At 32.7% G+C, this 19,243-nt stretch overlaps 2 protein-coding genes across 2 annotated transcripts in view; both read left to right on the top strand.

Annotated features, from left to right (window-relative positions):
- LOC107452907 (neuropeptides capa receptor-like) overlaps positions 1-18,144 on the top strand; it is a 55,683-nt gene extending 37,539 nt beyond the window's left edge. Inside the window, exons 2-4 of the mRNA XM_043052874.2 lie at positions 12,058-12,196; positions 13,240-13,649; positions 17,978-18,144. Coding sequence (XP_042908808.1) covers positions 12,058-12,196; positions 13,240-13,649; positions 17,978-18,144 — 716 coding nt within the window. The remainder of the gene's footprint in view (positions 1-12,057; positions 12,197-13,239; positions 13,650-17,977) is intronic.
- Positions 1,313-1,996, top strand: LOC139424808 (putative inner dynein arm light chain, axonemal; the record flags this gene model as incomplete). Its single annotated transcript, XM_071180445.1, is given in 1 exon segment — positions 1,313-1,996. A coding segment is annotated over 1 exon segment (558 nt), but the record flags the coding sequence as incomplete, so codon positions are not given.
- Positions 18,145-19,243: the final 1,099 nt, after the last annotated feature.

Raw genomic sequence — 19,243 nt, 5'->3', positions numbered from 1 at the left:
TATATATATATGCTGTCTTTAATCAAGAAGAATCAAGAAACATTTTTTTAACAATTTTTTTGATGCGACATAAAATATTTGAAAAGCACATATTGAACAATATACTAATTTTCTTTTTTAAAAAACTGATCAACAGGCTATGCGTTGAAGAAACATGCGTGTACAAAAATCGTTATTAAACGTATGTTCAAACGTAAAACGTACGTTTTTAAGTAATGAAACTTCATTGTATATCACCTATTATTGCTGCTTTTTCAATCAAATATAGATTCTCCTCTCCGTACAACATTTTATGTTTGCATTGTGTATTCCTTAAATGTGTTTCTGTTTTAACTCGCATTATTTTGTGTTCAGAAAATAAATAATGTTGTAAAATGAACGGAATTTATGCTTTTGTCATATTCTAATAATTTCTGTCTTTCTCAACAATATAAATAAATATATATTAAATGTCGAGGTAAATGTAAATTTATAAATAAATATTAAATGTCGAGGTATCAAATGAAAAATAACTAAACGAATCATCAATAATTTTAAGTTTGGAATGCTAAGTTGTCAAAATCCCGCAGGATTATTAAATCTCAATCCCACAGATCTTAAAAAAAGCGCTGGATTGCATTCCTTACATAATGACGAATTAATTATTGAGTTTTTTTGGAAATAATCTTTTAGTCCTTTTAATATATTAAACTCAATACTTACCGAATAAAAAGTTTTACTCCATAATAAAAGCATTTTCAATACATATAAATTTTTTATTGTCTTGAGTCTTCGATGTGACATGTTACATCAGCATGTTTCAAAAATACTTGGGAAAAAAAAAGAAAAAAAGTATTTAAAAAATATCTGACCCTAGGGCTCGAAACTTTAACTTTAGAGGATTTTTCTAATTGAATCGTTTACCGCAAATAAATTACGTGTTCTGTTTTTTTTTTTTTTTTTTTTTTTTTTTTTGCTATAGATTTTTCCATATTTAAACAAAAATGAAAGATATGAAGATACTATTAGGCTTGCCAGTAAATAAATTTTGTAAACCAAAACCATTAACTACATGATAACCTATTAACAGTCCATAACCTATAAAAATATGTTAAGTCACCAAGAAGTTGTGCAATATTAAGAAGTTAATTTAAGAAGTTAATAATTAAGAAGTTAACTTTTGTAATAGCCACGACGTGCTTAAAGTTAGTAAACACTTCGGTTCTCTTTGTTCTCGAAAAAAATTCTACAAAATTTTAACTTTTATATATTTAAAATCAATGTCAACAAGGATTTTTCTTTTAATACTACAGTACGTGAAATACATTTTTCAGCGGAAAAAGATGGTCATGTCTGGTATCGCCAAGTGAGCCGCTCCCCTGCGTCTACAAATGATATGTTTCGCTTACAAGAAGCTTTGGATAATGAGCTGGTAGAGCAAGATGCTCGAGAAATGGGAATATGTCCTGTCAGGAGACGCCTGTACGATCAACTCATGGAAGAATTAGTGCGCCAAGAGTTAGTGACCTGTCCAGAAAGAGGTAGACTGTTGCGAATGGTGCAAATGGAATGCCAACTATCTCTAACTTCAACCGTCACTGGATACGAAAGTGCGGTTGCATATGGATTGAAAAAGCGTTTGTCATCTGGTCAAGAAGCATCCAGATTATCTTCCCTAGTGTCCGAGTCCCTGATGCTGTTGGCAACTTTGGAACAAGAGGTGAGGGAGCTTGAACCGGAGATTGTGAAGATAAGGGAAGGACTTGTGGAAAAGGAAGTTGCCCAACAAAAAGAGTTAGAGGGTGAAGAATTTGTTTTAAAGGATGAAAACGAACGCATTTTGCGGCAGATGATGGATGTCATAAATATTAGCTTTGATACAGAAAACTAAGCAAATTCTGAAAATTATTCTGTGGAATTTCGTGTTTCAAAAGAATAATAAGGAATAATAATGTCTTTTTTCTTTGTGTTTTCGTTTTTAAACAAATAAATAAAATAAAGCTTTGAGAGGAAAAAAGACCTTTTTGTTTGCATTTCTTTTGTAACTTGAAACTATCCTGACTATTATTTTTAGTTTCCGTACTTCAGAAAGTATAATTTCCCCGTTTTTTTTCATTATCTGTTATATTTTATATCATAGACAGTTTGTAAAATCAGCAATATGTGTATCAAGGGATTTTTTTTTCTTTCTTCAGATTTGAGTATTACTACTACAAGTCCAAGTTATGGTTATTTTCTGATATGTTTCTGAAACTTTGTAAAATGGAAAAATAAATCTCACTGTCTTTGAAAATAAAACAGTATAGTAGTAGGTAAATCATTTAAAATTGAAAACATATTACAATTTGAGAGTTTAAATTATAACAACTGGTTATTAATGTCATCATATTTACAAAAAATGTTATGATATTTACAAAATTCGATTTATAGTAGTATTTAGAATAAATTTTTTACCCTTTATTATAACTTAATGGGTTAAAAAAACTCTTACTTTAAAAACAAAAATGCTTCAAAACAGTTGTTTCCTAATGTTAAAAGAGTAAAAGGAATTATCTGTTATTATTTGCAAGGAAAATTAATAACTAAATAAATTTACATCTTAAGCAAATCTCATGCTTTACTGACACCATGAAGAGTGTTCGTAACTCCATTTTTTTAATTTATTAAATTAATATTATTATAAAAAGTATATTAATTTTTTTTTTATTCTACCACATTTCTTTTTTATAATTTTTATGACACTTCCCTTTAAAAAAATTTAAAGAAAAAAAATTGCGAGGAAAGGAAAGAAAATTTCACTCTTTTGAGGAAGTAAACGCAGAAACTTGATAACATTTTAGTAATTTTCGGTTTGAAAATTTAGTTGTTGTATAAACTATGACAAAAAAATGGAGAAGGGGTTGATGAAAAATTTTGTGCACAATTTTCTACATGTGACATATCATAGTAGATATAGCACCCACTTCATGGCTTCGCCACCGCTAAGAGCCTCTTTTCGGACATATCTTTCTGAATCGTTTTGCACCCAAGCTGGTACTCCTTATTCTTTCTAAATAAAATGTAACTTCTTTGATTTGTATGTGTTACTGTGAATAATCGAAATGGGTGGTTGTTGATTTCCACCGGCGAATCACATAATCACTTTGGTAAATGCCCCAAATATATGCTAGGTCTAGTTAAGTGCCACTACCCAGTATACATTTGCCCGGTATGCCCTACATCAATTTTTTTCAGGTCAAATGCTACTGCCCGGTATGCATTTAACCGGTACAAACACTGATGTTTTTCCTAATCAGCCGATAGAAAAATAATAGAATGTTGAATGAATAAAAATTATGATGGAAGGAAAATTGCGTACAATTCATAACTATTGTAAAATGATTAAAGGTGCCAATAATTTTTTTAAAAAACAAGATAGGTATAAATTATCAAATTAAAAAAAATAGTGCGTGGAGTCTCCGCGCGGGGGAAGTTAAACTTTCCGCTCGCTTCCGTGTTCTGTAATCACGGTAATATTGTGCGTTTTTCCCTCTTGAACCAGTGGAAGTGCTTGTGGTTGCCTCATCGTCTCGTCCTGGAAAATGTATTTGTATTAATAATGTATGTGAATGCGTCATAATGTAATTTCAGAAGAGAAACAATCAATTGATATTCACAAGAGACGTACCTTGACATAACCTTAAATCCGTCGCATTGTCCGTGGGATTGTTTTCACTCATTTTTTACAATTGTTATCCACTAAATTTGAAAATAAAAAATACTACCCTATTAAATTATATGTGTATCAAATCAAACTAAAAAAATATTTATAGAAAAACAATACTTTTATTATTTTTATGCTAGTGAGAACCAAAACAATATGGAAATGAATGAGGGAAAACTGGATCCTACCACGTGATTTCCCGGCCAATAAAAATACGTTAAAAGCGTTAAACGTTTAACGCAACCTTGTTGGAAGTCGCATAAGAAGTATAACTTCAAAAAGAAAACATGTAAGTTACTGTATATGACAGAAATGGGTGGTTGTTGACTTATTAACAATCACATAGTCGCTTTGGTCCGAGAAAGGTCTAGTTTCCCTACTTTGAAACTTTAAGGTTCAGTGCCACTGCTCGGTATACATTTGCCCGGTATACCCTACATTCATGTTTTTTTTTAAAAGTTCAGTGCCACTGCCCAGTATGCATTTAGCAGGTACTGTTTTGTTTCTTCTAACTACCAATGTTTCTTCTAATCTATCCTCAGCAGATGTTAAAATATCGAACAAATGTAACAATATCTACGAATAAATTAATGTAACAAATCGGATGTAACAAATATTTCAGACATTCAAAAAATGTGGTATGTTGACATTCACCGGTGAAAGTCGACATTCTCTTGATTTCGTTCATTCACGGTAACATTTCAAGTTATAGAAGATTACATTCGGAACTCATAATTTATTTTTTCCATAGACACACAATTATAAATTTCCTCTCTTCGAGTCCTTTATAAAACCATGGAATGATGTAAGAAAAAAAAAGTATAGTAGCAAAAGAAGTAAAAATAAGAGGTGATATACCAGAAAAATAAATTGGTTTGTGGAATGAAAAACATCAGTCACACGTGTTATTATTAAAACTAAAATATAGTTCCGAATTATTATGTGAGCTGCATAAATTAATACAGCATACCTACCAACATCGGAGAAATAAAATAACGGAAATTTTACTAACAAACCCAATTTTGGGTACTGATGTTCCACTCTTGTAATTCTGAACCCAATTCAGAAGACAAGGGATCTCCTGGATCAAGTATTGGGAGAAATTTGCCTACGTGGGGGACTTTTTTTTAAGGAAATAACCGGTATTTGAATTACATGGAGAAGAAAAGCACGATTAGCCTGACGACAAGGGGACTTTATCCCGTGATCCATCAACCACTGAGGATATTTCACGACAGTTCTGTGCAAGCCGGATGCGGAATTCGTATGGACCAGTCATCGCTGGGATTAGAACATTGGTTCGCCTCACTGGAAGACAAAATCTCAATTCACTGAGCAATCTTGGCTCGACTTAAATAATTTACACTCAACATACTGTAGTACTGGCAATAGCACCATCTGTTGAGAAATAAAAGAAGTGTTTTTTGCCATTAATGGATAATTTATCACCAATTTTTTTAAAAATTTCTTCAGCAAACGGAAAATTTTAAGAATATACAGGGGATAGTCAGAAAATACAGGAGTCTTCGTTAAAAAACTGGAGACTTGGCAGGTATGATACAGGGTGAGTCTTGACCATAACTGAATAAATAATACAGGAATCATATTCTAAGTTTGTAGAATCAGATAATATGCAGGGTTCTATTCAGTTGGTTATAGGTCCAACTACCCAAAGAACATTGAATTATTTCCATTTTGTGTTATTCCCATTTAGTTTATTTTCGAGTTTGTATGACTTTCCGTGGATAACCGAGAGCTGTATTTGAACATGAATGAATAAGAAAGTATTTTATGAACGGTTGAACAAAATATAGGGAGAGTGTTGAACTAATAGTAAGAATTGAATATTTGTAAATAATATCAAATGGAGTATCTGAGATTTACATAAATCAATTAATTTTGAAACATGCAAAGCTGTAGTTTGTTTTAATCTTTAAAACGATCAATACTTTTTTTTAACTAGTTGTCTCTTCTGTCTATTTAGTATGTATTAAATTCTAATGATGACTGCTACACGAGATGAGAAAAATAAATAAGGAAAATAAAATGGTAGAGATTTCTTCGAAAAAACAAAGGTGACTTTTCAGGCGAACTTTTGCTGTTACATTTCCTCTTCTTTATCAAGACAAGAAAAAAAATTAGAAAAATTGGTTGCATCTGAGTAATTGAATAACAGGGTTTAAACATCTTTTTCTTTTTAAAAAGAATACTTGTTCTAACTCATTTTATTCTACTATTTTATGCTAAGAGGCTTTTGTTTTCAAAGAGGAAAAAATGCCATAAGCTAATGACTTAGAGGGAAAAAAAAACATGTTCTTTTCGAAAAACTCTCTAGCAATTGCGCAGTTCATGATCAAACTAATTTTGACTACTAATTTTGAAATTTGATGAGACAAAATCTTATTTCTTAAACAGAAAGCAGCAAACACAACATTTCTTACATTTATCATTGATTTTTCATCTCGTTGTTCTTTTTTTAGGACAACCGGTAAGATAATAAATATAATATGTATTATAAGTCGCTGAATATCCTGAATGACTATCATGTATGTTTGAATGGCCCTATATATCAACTTTTCAAGGTTTCACGTGTGTCTGACATGCATCAAATAAATTTCATATCGACTTTACAAATGTTGAAAAAAAAGAGCCGCAGTGGTTCAGGAGTAATAGTGTTCGCCTCACAATGAAGGGATCCAAGTTCAAATTTCAAGAGCGGCTTTTGGATGCGAATTCTGTTCCTGGCTCGATCCGACAACAGTGCTGACGTAAAGTAGTAGAGGGATCACGGGTTAAAATCTCCATGCAATCGGGTTAACCGTGAAAGGTTCTCATGATATTTCTCTCATTGTAACCCAAATGCTGGTTAGTCAATACCTCCTAGAAGATGGAAGGCGGGTTACCATACACAAGAAAGTTGATTCTTTAGTAGTCCAAATGTAATGACATCTTTTCCTCCACTACGCAGCTAAGTAGTCCGAACGTAGTGACATCTTTCTTATTTTTTCTCTACTGTGCAGTTTATGTTCGTTACGTCGGACTACTAAATTATTCCGTGCTCTTTTCTAGGAGCTGTTGGGATAGTTCCATCGAAAAATTCCTCCATGAAGGCAAGTTTGGTCCATTGCTTGATCCAGGAGTTCCCATGTCTTCTGTATTGTGTTCAAAACTAGTACAAGGCTAGGAAGTAAAGCATTGGTAGCCGTAAACTAAAAATTGGGTCGGCTGTTCAACGACGGTTATAAAATAAAATGTTAAAAAAATGACGAAATTTCAATTTCCCAAAATAATATAAAACACACACATAAATAAGTATATATTAATAAACGTAGTATTCGGTTCTGAGTTTTGACTTTCAAATGGTATTATTATTAAATTTTCAAATTTTTATAATGCATTTGAAGATTATGTTCTTGGTCGCAGCTTCAAAACAATTGCAAATTTCGATAAGATTTTGTTTAACTTAAAAAGGGGAGAAATGATGAAATGAAAAGCACAAACTATATGAGAAATGTTTAAAAATGATTTCTTTATTTACTTTTTATACGACCCCAGTTATTATGCATAGGCGAGTAAAATGACGAAGTAATAAACGTCAAATGAGTCGTCAACACCTAAGTTAATGATGTGTCGGTGCCAGTCTCTGTAGTGTTTAGTAAATATTTTGCAGGGAAATTCGCGTTTCGCGTGCTATTATAAAATCCCCGTGTGGCAACAGCATGACTTGTTTACTATATTGCCATTTTCAACTTAGAGTTATCGGAGAAAATGAAGCAAAAATCTAATTAAAAAATAAAATTTATAGTTAAATTGTATCAACCCCATTATAAATTTTAATTTCAGTACAATGCACAATGTATCTAACTATATATAAAAACCTAATAGTGTCGCATTTTTCCATTTTTATCGGTGCATTTTTAATGGCCGGAAAATCACATGGCAGGATCCAGTTTTCTCAGATTAATTTTCAAATTAGTTTGGTTGTCATCAGCACAAAATTGATATAAGTCATCAAGGTATTGTTTTCCTATAAATATTTTTGCATACGTTTTTGATTTTGTTTGCTTTCTAAATTAAGAGTTTAAGAGAATTGTTTTTTTTTTTCATTACTACTATAACGTAATTCTACGATACATTTTAAGATAAAGTTATTTAAATCAGTTTCTGAACTTATTAACCTTTTTGCAGTTATTACTTTTTAGTGCAAATTACAATATACTATTAAGAATTACGGTTAAGCAGATTCCTTAAATGATTTAGAACATAATCTTCCCCACAAAGTGGTGAATGCAAAAGTTGTATTTAAAATATATCCGTCGGTTTGGTAAGCAAAAATCTTACTATACCAAATTTGGTAAAACAAAATACTTTTAATTTTAAATGTTATTTTAAAAAAAATGATTACTTAGAAAAAAGATTTATATTGGACGTGAGAAGTGGCTGCACAAGTGTTCTATTTAGTTCTTATATTTTTAGCCAACTATTTTATGCCAAGAAACAACAATTATTGCATCGGGGTTGGAGAGCGTTAGCGGGCAGGGGGCCCTTAGTATTTGATAAAATTTTTGTTCATTAAATTAAGTGCACTTCTCTGCATGACAGCATTTATGGAGCTAGAAAAAACGATGTATTTTTTTTTTTCCTTAACGCAATTTTTTTTCCTTCGTTGGAGAAAGCATTACATTTAATTATTTTTTAAGTACCTAATTTGAGAAGAAATTATAGACTCATATTGCCGAAGCTAATAAAAATTTTGACTATTTATACATTATATATTTTCTTCATTGGTGTATTGCTAAATAAAGTATTAACAATTTTTATTTGCGGAATTCTAATGACTTAATTTTAAAGTGAAACTGACATACATACTTGATATAATAAAAACTTCAATGGCTTCAGAAAACATGAAGTGCAAAATGTCGACTCGTTTTGAGAGTTCGAAAATAGGCGCCCATTCTCAAGACTCGCCAGACAACAAAATTAGAAAACGTAAAGTTGTCGGCAAAAAATGGAAAATAAGTAACAGTTTTAAAAATGGGAGTAACTGAGAGCTAAGTAGCAAATAAAAAAAAATATGAAGAAAAAAAATTAGGAAAACCGTACAGGCTGAGAGAGGCAAATTAGAGCAGGTTACACTTCCACGCGCTATGGAGAGGCGGTGAGGAACTCATGTCAAGAAAATCGGCATTCATGTGAATGAAACAATATTTCAGGGGATGAGCTGATATGACAGGTGTGGAAAGAACGTGGTTCAAACAGAGGCAAAGGATGAATCGAATTTCTTAAGAATGCTAAAGATAATCAGTTTTAGGTTAATTCTTTTGACGTAAAGATAAGAACTTTAGCGTAGCTTTTTCATGCACATTTGAAGTGCAATGAACAAAATCAATCCATACAGAACACATGTGCACATACATAGTAATAAGTTTTTCTAAAATTTACCCATTCTTACAATTAACTTTTTTTACACAATAATGGCCACTCTCAATGTTTGTTTTTTAGAATCCTTGCTAAAAAATTTCAATTTGATATTTAAGCGGAATTAAAATCAACTAAAAACATAATCTAGATTTCTTATAAACTTAAGAACATAAACTTAATCTAAAATCGGTGAGAATGAATAACTTGAACCTGTTGGAACTTGGAAGTGTTTCTAATAATCTCTTTCGACTTCTATGGCAATCAAACAAATTTTGGTGTTTTCAATTTCATCTTCCACACGAATCATTTGTTAGATTTTCATAGCGTTCCTTTTTTTTTTGAAGGCTGGACCATTTGTTTATTCATTTACAAACTTTTGTAATTCATTTTTGTAAAGATTTAAAAAATATAGGTTAAGTGCTCACTTTTTGCCATAATTCGATATTTCAGTTTTTCGACGATCATGCATTACAATTGTTGAATGGCTATTTGTTTTGTATTGTATCAATGTTTGTACATTAAATTCGGTCCAGTAGTTCTAGAGATAATCGACCAGGTCTGCAAATTCCATTAATTTCTTACACCGGCGTATTTAATATATTATAAAAATACATAATTTCAATATTAATATTAGAATTATGCATTTTTAATTCAATATTTTAAAACTACATAAGTCATAACTATATTACTTTAAACAATAAATCCATAAAATGATGTAAGACTAAAAGCTGTTATTTTAAACAATTTATCATATAATAACTATGACTGAGCTGTTATTTTAAACAATGCATCATATAAAAACCATTTACGTACTGTCTTGAAAAAATTCTTTTCGTATGTGACAAGATATTTTATATCTATCTAATATTGTTTGGTTTGAGAGTAATGATTAATCATTTGTCAAAATAGTTCAATTCAAAAACTTCTGCAAAATTCTTTTTTAAAATGGGTTCCGTGTGGAGCTGTCAGCAAAAATAGTACTTTATTGATTGCAAATGCGCTTCCTGCTTTTACGCCCTAAGGAAAAAAGTAAATAAATAAAAGCGCTTAGAATAAATTTCTTTCTCGTAAAAAAAAAAAGCTTATCGGAAGAAAAGATTTTTTTATGATTTAAGTTGGGTTGGTTTATTTTTATCATGTTGTGGAATTAATCTATTGTTATTTGTCTTTATGTTGTGAAGAGTGCTTCGTATTAGGTACCCTTAATATATAGTTTTAGGAACCTTGTCAACAACGAAATTTACGAAACACTTTAAGAACCGTAAATTTATTTTCAAACGAGAAAAAAAAAATACTGTCGAAATCTGATAAGAATCTGAAATCTGATTCATTAGTTGGCAAGAGTTCATTGACAAAAATACATATACTTTGCTAACTATGTTCAAAAGTATTTTTTATTCTAAATTAGAGAATGCGGTCATATTGTTTCGATAATTTTCAAGATATTGGTATGAATTTGTTCATTCAGCGAGAATTAAAGATTAGAATAAAAAGAATTCCTCAATTTTGCTCCTAAAGTATTTGAATAATCTAAAGTTAACGGGATAATACTTTGGGATTATCCCGTCGATCATTTTCGTACTTCCGGATTATTCCGTCAGCCATTTTCGTTGAACCAAATATTATCGTCAGATGGGAGCTTCTGCTCCGATAACCGCAAGTTTTATCATATTTACTGAGTAATCCTTAACTTCGCGAGTTAATTTTCTTTAGCGTATTTAAACGAATTTGTGTGGCGGTGACAGCACAAGGATAATGACTTGTTTGTTTGCGATTTGAAAGCTGTCAAGGAATTTAAGCAGTCGAAATGATTTATAATACAGTACAGAACCCGTTATCCGGAAATCAGAAAACCGGAAAACCAAAAAACCGAAACGAATTTTGATAAATTTTCTCGCCATTTTTTAAAAAAAAAATTTTTTTTCCTCATAAGATTTTACGATTTTTCTTTCTTTTTTTAAAGATGCTTACCATACCATCATTTCGGAAATATTCATTAGTGTATTACTTCATCGTTTTTTCTTATTTTTAAGATTATTTCCAAATATTTATTTCTTTTAGTTGGGTTTAACAATAAAAAAACGACTTTTTGTAGGGATTCAGAAAACCGGAAAAATCAGCTATCCGGAATAGCGATGGTCCCGACTGTTCCGGATAATCGGTTCCCTACTATATAAAGTTAGATTCAAGAATAATAAGTCAATGTGTTATTATAAAAAAAAATTGAGGTTTTTAAAGTTAGTCACTACTGGGACTAGAATATCAACCCAAGTTAAAATTCTTGAGGGTCACATCAAAAAATTTTGATGGTTTATATTGGTTTCAGTGTAATTCCTGATAGTCCAACATCATTTAATGGTCACCATCATCCAACATTTCCCATTACGTGTTACAAGTTTTAAATATGGCGACAAATATCCATCATTCCATGATGGAAAATAAAACCTTAATACTATGACGGTTAACCTCTCATGAACCAACAATTCATGATGATCCGTGATGGTTTCAACTATACATTTCCATGAATTCTTGTTGATTCTCAGCAACGTACCATCAAAACATTTTTTGACTATCATAAATCAGTCCTACATTGGGATGATCGTTCCAACATTTGATTTCTAAGATACCTACTATGATGGAAATTCGTGATGATTCAACATCAACAAACTATCAAAACAAGTTACTATTCTTATGTTAAACCATCAGTTAGAATTCCTGCATTGAGATGATAGTTACTCACGTTGGTTACCATCAAGATTACGTTGGTCCATCAATGGAAAACCATCAAATATTTTAAATTGGGAAGTCACTACTAAGGAAGGCGGGGCTGAAAATATACAAATCAATTTAATTGCTTAAGAAATTAGAGACAATTTTTACAAACATTTCCGATTTTTATCTGATCTATAAGTTTTGTAATGAAAAAAAACTGACCTGTTTGAATCGATTTGCAGCTATGCCCATGGAGCTATACACCCTGTGGGAGCAGTATCCATGGCACCTGGGACTGATCGGATGTTGGATGAGAAGCCTCATTCCTGAAACAACAGCTTACGCTTCCATTCTCACTATCGTCGTCTTCAGCACTGAGAGGTAATGATTCTGCATTACTTTTTTAAATTTCACATCTATTAATTACTAATACAATGTTTAGCCTACTCTTCATTTACTAGCAGACATAAATGCAAGTACTAAAGACGTTCCACCCAGTAGCACGGTCCTAAGTCAGTTCCGTTCACACTTAAAATAAATAGCCCGTTTCCATCAATGTCCGTCACAGCAGCAGAAAGGGGTCTCTTCGACCCACACCGGCACCCCTGCAAAGATTTTCATTTGTTGGCAAATTTTGTTTGATCATACGAAAATTAATTTTCTTTATTAATTTAGAAAACAAAATGAAAGTATCACGCCCTCATGAGATTTTTTTTATTGACGCCCTCGTTTTCATCAATGTCTGTCACAGCAGCTGTTAGGGGTCTCTGCGACCCATCCCAATATCCCTGCAAAGATTTTCATTTGTCGGCAAATTTTGTTTGATCACACGGAAATTTATTTACTCTCTTTTCATTTAGAAAACAAACTGAAATTATTAAGTATTACATGTTCATGAGATTTTTTTTTTATGAACAATAGTATCGTATCAGATATCCACTTTTCAAATCTTCTTCAAATCCAATCCCCTTCTTGCAATGGAAGTCCCGCAGTGGACTGATCGTAAAGACACGGCTCCCAGTAGATCACCAAAGTCAAGCATCACTGGCTGCTGTCAGTAAGCGGGTGGGTGACCATTTTGATCAGCCTACGTAAGGACCAAGCGCGGTATCGGTCATCGTTAAACTGATCTACCATAAAGTGCTTGACTTCGCGCGCAGGTCGTCTGGCTACCCAAGCAGAGGAGCCCTCCTCTTTGCAGAGGATCAAAATTGCGAAGGCATGTCTTCGGAAAATCCTCAGGGATGTTTCCCAGACCGTTGCCAATAGCCCATTGTGCAGGTGACTAACTGTTTCACTGTCATACTGAAACTAATTTCAAGTTCATTATAGAATTGTAATAGGTTGAGGCATACGGGACAACTTCTGTGTGTAGAATGACGATTAGGAACCTACTATTTAATGTAATGACGACTTTGTTCCAGGTACATCGCCATCTGCCACCCTATCCGGCAGCAGACCAAAGCGAAGCTCTCCAGCGCCATTCGGAATATCGCCATTGTGTGGCTGGTGTCTATAGTGTGCGCCCTGCCTTTTGCTTACTATGCCAAAGTGAACTACGTCACGCTGCCCGATGGACAGCTGGTAGAGGAAGCCTCGTGGTGTGGTCTGTCATTCGTGGAAGGGAATGAGGTGTGGATCTACGCCATGGGCTTCTCGACCATCGTCTTCTTCATCATCCCCTTTGTGCTCATCATTGTCATGTACGTGTTCATCTGGCTGGCCTTACGTCGTTCTCACCGCATGCACAGGTCAACCTCTGAAAGTGCTCAGTGTAGACTCGAAAGGGAAAGATCGAAGGCACAATCGAGAAGGGTCGTCATCAGAATGCTCGGTAATATAACCTTAATTACCCCCAAGTCAGCATTTTTGATAATTAATGGACCAGCATAATCTTGATGGTAACCATTAATGATTTCATCATGAACCATTACATTTTCTATGATAACCAACATAAGTAATCATCACCCCAATGTAGGAATTCGGACTGTATTTATGATGGTCCAACATAAGAATAGCAACTTGTTTTGATGGTTTGTTCATGTTGAATTATCAGACATTTCCATCATAGTTTCTTAGAAATCAAATGCTGGAAAGATCATGAACCACCATCACCCCAATATAGGAATTCGGTCTTCGGATTGATTTCTGATGGGCCAACATTAAAAAAATATTGTTTTGATGGTATATTCCTCTGCTGAACCAACAATAATTTCAATTAAACCATCATGGAAATGTAATGTTGGAACCATCATGGATTGTTGGTCCATGAGAATCAAACTTCTCTTGATGGTTAACCATCATAGTATTAAAGTAGCATTTTCTACCATGGAATGATGGAAGTTTGTTGGTAAATCAAAACTTTGAATGTATAACGGAAAATGTTGGATAATGGTAACCATCAAATGATGTTGGATCATCATGAATTACACTGAAACCAACATATAAACCATCAAAATGCTTTGATGGCACCATCAAGAATTTTGACTTGGGTAAATTGAACCATAGAATAGCGTAATCAAGTACTATAATAACTTGATAGGTTCCAACAAATATGAAGACTGCTAATGAACACGAACTTTATTTTCAATTCACTTGGTGAAATACGTGAAAATTAAAATTAACATTAAGGGTTCCAAACTTTCGGTCGCTCTCCTAACCTAACTTATATTTCCCAGATTGCGGCTAACCCCGATCAAATCCGTCGAAAAAAAAGGTGTTTATTCAAAGAAAGTACGTTTTTGTTTCTTAACTTAAAATATCGTATGCACCAACTTATTAACATATTTGAGGTTACTCCTCGAATCATTAAGATTGTTCTTGTACGTCAAAGTCATTCGATCAAGAGTTATTCGTCAGGGTGATTCGTTTTTTTTTCTTCTTTTTTTCGCACTGAAAAGAATTTTATAAAATAACTAAAAATGCCATAAAATAAAAATCTGAATATTGGATTCAAGAAACACTGCTTTTAATGTATTTTAGAAAATAGCACAAAATATTTCTGGAGTAACTTTTTTCTTACAACCAAACACAGTGCTTAAGCTTAGTTACATCATTAATTAAAACAATTTTTAAAAGTAGAAAGATTAAAACGATCAAAAAATATTTTTTCAGAAAAATGAGTCTTTATTCCTCTAAATAAGAAGGTTTATAAGAAGATAAGTAAAACGAACTCAGTTATTTTGTCTAAGTTCACCTTAACTTTCAAACATAACAGTGACTTACTCATAATTAAAAACTGCTCCATATTGCCTAAATTCATTGACGTATTAATATCATAATCTACGAAAGAAAAATTAAAAAAGAGAATTTCAAAATAATATACGGAAGTAATAAAACACAAAATGCCGCGATTGGCAAAAAAGTTTCGACATCTGTGCTTTTCTTAAAATATCCACAGATGACCTAAGTTTTGACTCCTTTCCAAAGTTGTTGTTTTTTATTGCAAATATAAGTACATAAAAATAATAATAGCTTATTAGTTTTACATACAGAACATATCCGGAAAAAATCAACGAAATCAAAAATGTCAACTACCAAAGCCTGCCTAGTTATTAAAAACAAAAAATTAAATGTCATTTTATTAAAATAAAGCACAATAATTTCTCATAACAAAGAATGACATTTAATTAAATGAGACTTAGACGTTGCTTGATATACCAGTAAAGGCTTAACAAACTTAACTCACTTTCTAGAAAACACTGAAGTTTGCAGATTTTTTTATTTAGTTCCGCTAATTAGTATAAATTTAACTCATTTGATAAAATGAGGAATCGTTCTGATGTGACTGAGGTGCTGCTTAAAATGTTAAATTTTCTTATTTATTATTCTATTTAAATATCTTACTCGCAGAAAAATACACCGCTCTCACTTAAATTTATTTCATGAATTTTAGACAAATAAAACTATGACTGAGTCAATTAATAGCTATTGGCTTTAAAAAAAAAGAGAGAAAAAAAAGGACGCAATACCACGGTCGAAATTCTTCATGACAAATTCTGTTTCCCATCCATTGGTAGACCTGAAAATTTAAATTTTCACTTAGTACCAATTGGCCGATAGATGGCATTAACTTAGTAGCTACTCTTTCTTCATATCGACTGGTCCTTTTCATTTAATAGCCACTTTTTACAATTTTTGAAGTTATACTTCTTATGCGACTTCCAACAAGGTTGCGTTAAACGTTTAACGCTACATTTTTATTGGCCGGGAAATCACGTGGTAGGATCCAGTTTTCCCTCATTCATTTCCATATTGTTTTGGTTCTCACTAGCATAAAAATAATAAAAGTCATAAAAGTATTGTTTTTCTATAAATATTTTTTTAGTTTGTTTTGATACACATATAATTTAATAGGGTAGTATTTTTTATTTTCAAATTTAGTGGATAACAATTGTAAAAAATGAGTGAAAACAATCCCACGGACAATGCGACGGATTTAAGGTTATGTCAAGGTACGTCTCTTGTGAATATCAATTGATTATTAGGTTTTCTCTTCTGAAATTACATTATGACGCATTCACATACATTATTAATACAAATACATTTTCCAGGGCGAGACGATGAGGCAACCACAAGCACTTCCACTGGTTCAAGAGGTCCACGAGGGAAAAATGCACAATATTACCGTGATTACAGAGCACGGAAGCGAGCGGAGCAGGATAAAGAGTCGTTGAATAGAACTAGTCATCCTTCTACGACTGCTGATTCTTCTACAATTAACGTCGCAGGTTACGAAGTTTAACTTCTTCCGCGCGGAGGGACTCCACGCACTATTTTTTTTCTTCTTTTTTATCACATTTTGTTATTTTGTTTTCTCTTCATTTTTATAATGCCCTCCATTGACAATATTTTCCATGTTTTTTTGTCTTTTTTTTATCAGGATAAAATAATATTTTCTTTCTAAAAAGTCATACGGCTGTAAAAAGTTAATTCCACAATAAAAATAACTCATTGTTTTTAAAAGAATGATGAAGCGAAATGCATTTAATATATATGTTACTGTGAATGACAGAAATAGGTGGTTGCTGACTTCCACCGGTGAATGTTGACAATCACATACTCGATTTGATAAATGTCAAAAATATATACTAGGTTTAGTTACCGTATTCCCTATATCAATGTTTTGTTAAGGTCAAGTGCCCGTGTACATTTAACCGACCACTGTTTCTATTAATCTATTCTCAACAGATATTAAAATATAGACTAAATATATAAATATCCAATGAATAGCCGCGATGACTCAGGGGATCGAGCGTTCGCCTTCCAATGAGGTGAACCGGCGTTCGATCCCGGTGATGGCTGGTCAATACGAATTCCGCATCTGGCTTGCACAGACCTCAGTGCTGACGTTAAATATTCTCAGTGGTAGACGGATCATGGGTTAGAGTCCCTTTGCCGTCAGGCTAACCGTGGTAGATTCTCGTGGTCCGTGTAACGCAAATGCAGGTTAGTTCCATCAAAAAGTCCTCCACGAAAACAAATTTCACCCAATACTCGATCCAGGAGTTTCCTCGTCTTCTCGGTTGGGTTCAAAATGACAAGGCTACGGAGTTGAACAATAGTAGTCGTAAAACCATAAAATTGGGTCTGCTCTTTAATGACGGTCATTAAATAAAATACTAAAAAAGATTTTCAAAATATTTAAACTGCAAGCAAATTATGTCAGGATTACTTCCCTATTGCGTAATTTGTTTGTCTTTTAATATTTTGAAAGAATTTGTTTACTCCAAATTTCCATGAACTCACTTTTTCTAAAATATATCATCTGTATGAAAGAATGCAATACTCTTTCTTAAAGAGTTATATCAAAGATATTTCTTATATCATTTAATTATATTAAAGAAAAGAAGAGCGATTCAATTTCAAAGTTGCCGGATCATCCTTTTGGTAGAATTTTTCTGATTTTATTTTTAAATATGTTTATTTTGTTGTAAGTGGACTGAAGATATAGTTTCTGGGCGTTTCATTTGTGCACGCGTATTCACCTTGCTTATTACTCCTCACAATTGTAATATTTCATTTAAATTGGATTAAAAACTTCCCAAGTCGCCAAAAATCATGTTTTTAAAACTTTTGTTTCTTTAGTAAGTAATTAGTTAGGTAAAAATTAAACAATTAGAAGATGGTACGAGTTTCTCATTAATTGATGTTGTGTTTCAGTTGCTGTGGTGGCTGGTTTCTTCTTGTGCTGGGCACCATTCCATGCCCAGAGGCTATTGTTCGTCATCGTCACCAGCTACAGTGAATGGACAGAGACTCTCAGAAATGTTAACCATAATCTTTTCACGCTAGCAGGTATTTCCATTTTAACCTTTTTACTTCCCTGACAGGTTTTTATCATGCTCTGTCTAAAGAAAATCAGCTGTAGACCGTATGGATGGTAGACTGAATGTAAACAATTCCTAAAACCGGAAGAAATTTAGAAAACTTCCAGTGTATCCCTCCGCTTATGTTATGCTTACGAGGCGATGTGTGAACAGGCTCCAGGAGGTTTTATTATTGTAATTTGTATTCAAATTCGTAAGAGTTTTCTGTAACTTATAAATTCTAGCTGATCGTGATCGTAAAATAAATTTAACAAAATTAGTATCACAATATATATATGAAGTGTAAGGTTTGCAATGTTTTGAGAACTATTCCTTATTTGGCTCATTGCGCCCTTTGTTATTTTTTTTTGTGTAGCATCATAGCAAGCTTGCGTAGTCTTCCGAATTCATTTGTAGTTTGTTTCGTTGGAAGTTAGATGGAAAGAACGCTTCATATTGAAAACACTACAAGTATAATAATATTGGGTGGTACGTTTTTTCAAGCTTAGAATTAAAAATCAGTCGGAAGTAGTAACCCGGAAGTCTTACAACGAATTTTAACTCCTAGCGCCATCTGCATTTAGCTTTACACGGTCAAACATCTATACCATGCAGAAGTTTGCGTCAACACCATAATCTTCTGCGTTTTTTTTGGAGCTTTTTATTACGCTCCTAAATATATATTTTTTTTCATTTTGCCCAGCGCAGAATGACAAAATATTTATGCAACAAGGATATTTATGGAGAAAGCGTACTTTTGATATTCGCGATCGCAACACTCGAATACGCCATCTGGGGAGAGACCGGTTTCATGCCTTTAGCCCTTCTCCCTTCCCTCTCCTCCTCTTTTCAGTTATATAGGAATGTACTACGATATTTCTCCTTTTTACTTAATAAAAATATTTTTAAAAATTTCCGTGATACTTTTCTTTAGAACTATATTTAATGTAGTTTTCAGTTCCATATAGTTTTTCAAGTTAAAAGATTTTAATCTATATGAAAATCAAGAGAGAAACTAACGTACTTCCTTCCTCTATGACTTTCCACACGCTAATGGGGAAAGCATGTGAAGTGTTGCCATAGGAAAAGAGTTCTGCTCTACGCCACCTGCAGCCCATTT

The sequence above is a fragment of the Parasteatoda tepidariorum genome, chromosome 4, assembly GCF_043381705.1.
Source record: "Parasteatoda tepidariorum isolate YZ-2023 chromosome 4, CAS_Ptep_4.0, whole genome shotgun sequence".
Lineage (NCBI taxonomy): Eukaryota > Metazoa > Arthropoda > Arachnida > Araneae > Theridiidae > Parasteatoda > Parasteatoda tepidariorum.
This window is presented reverse-complemented; position numbering and strand designations above follow the sequence as displayed.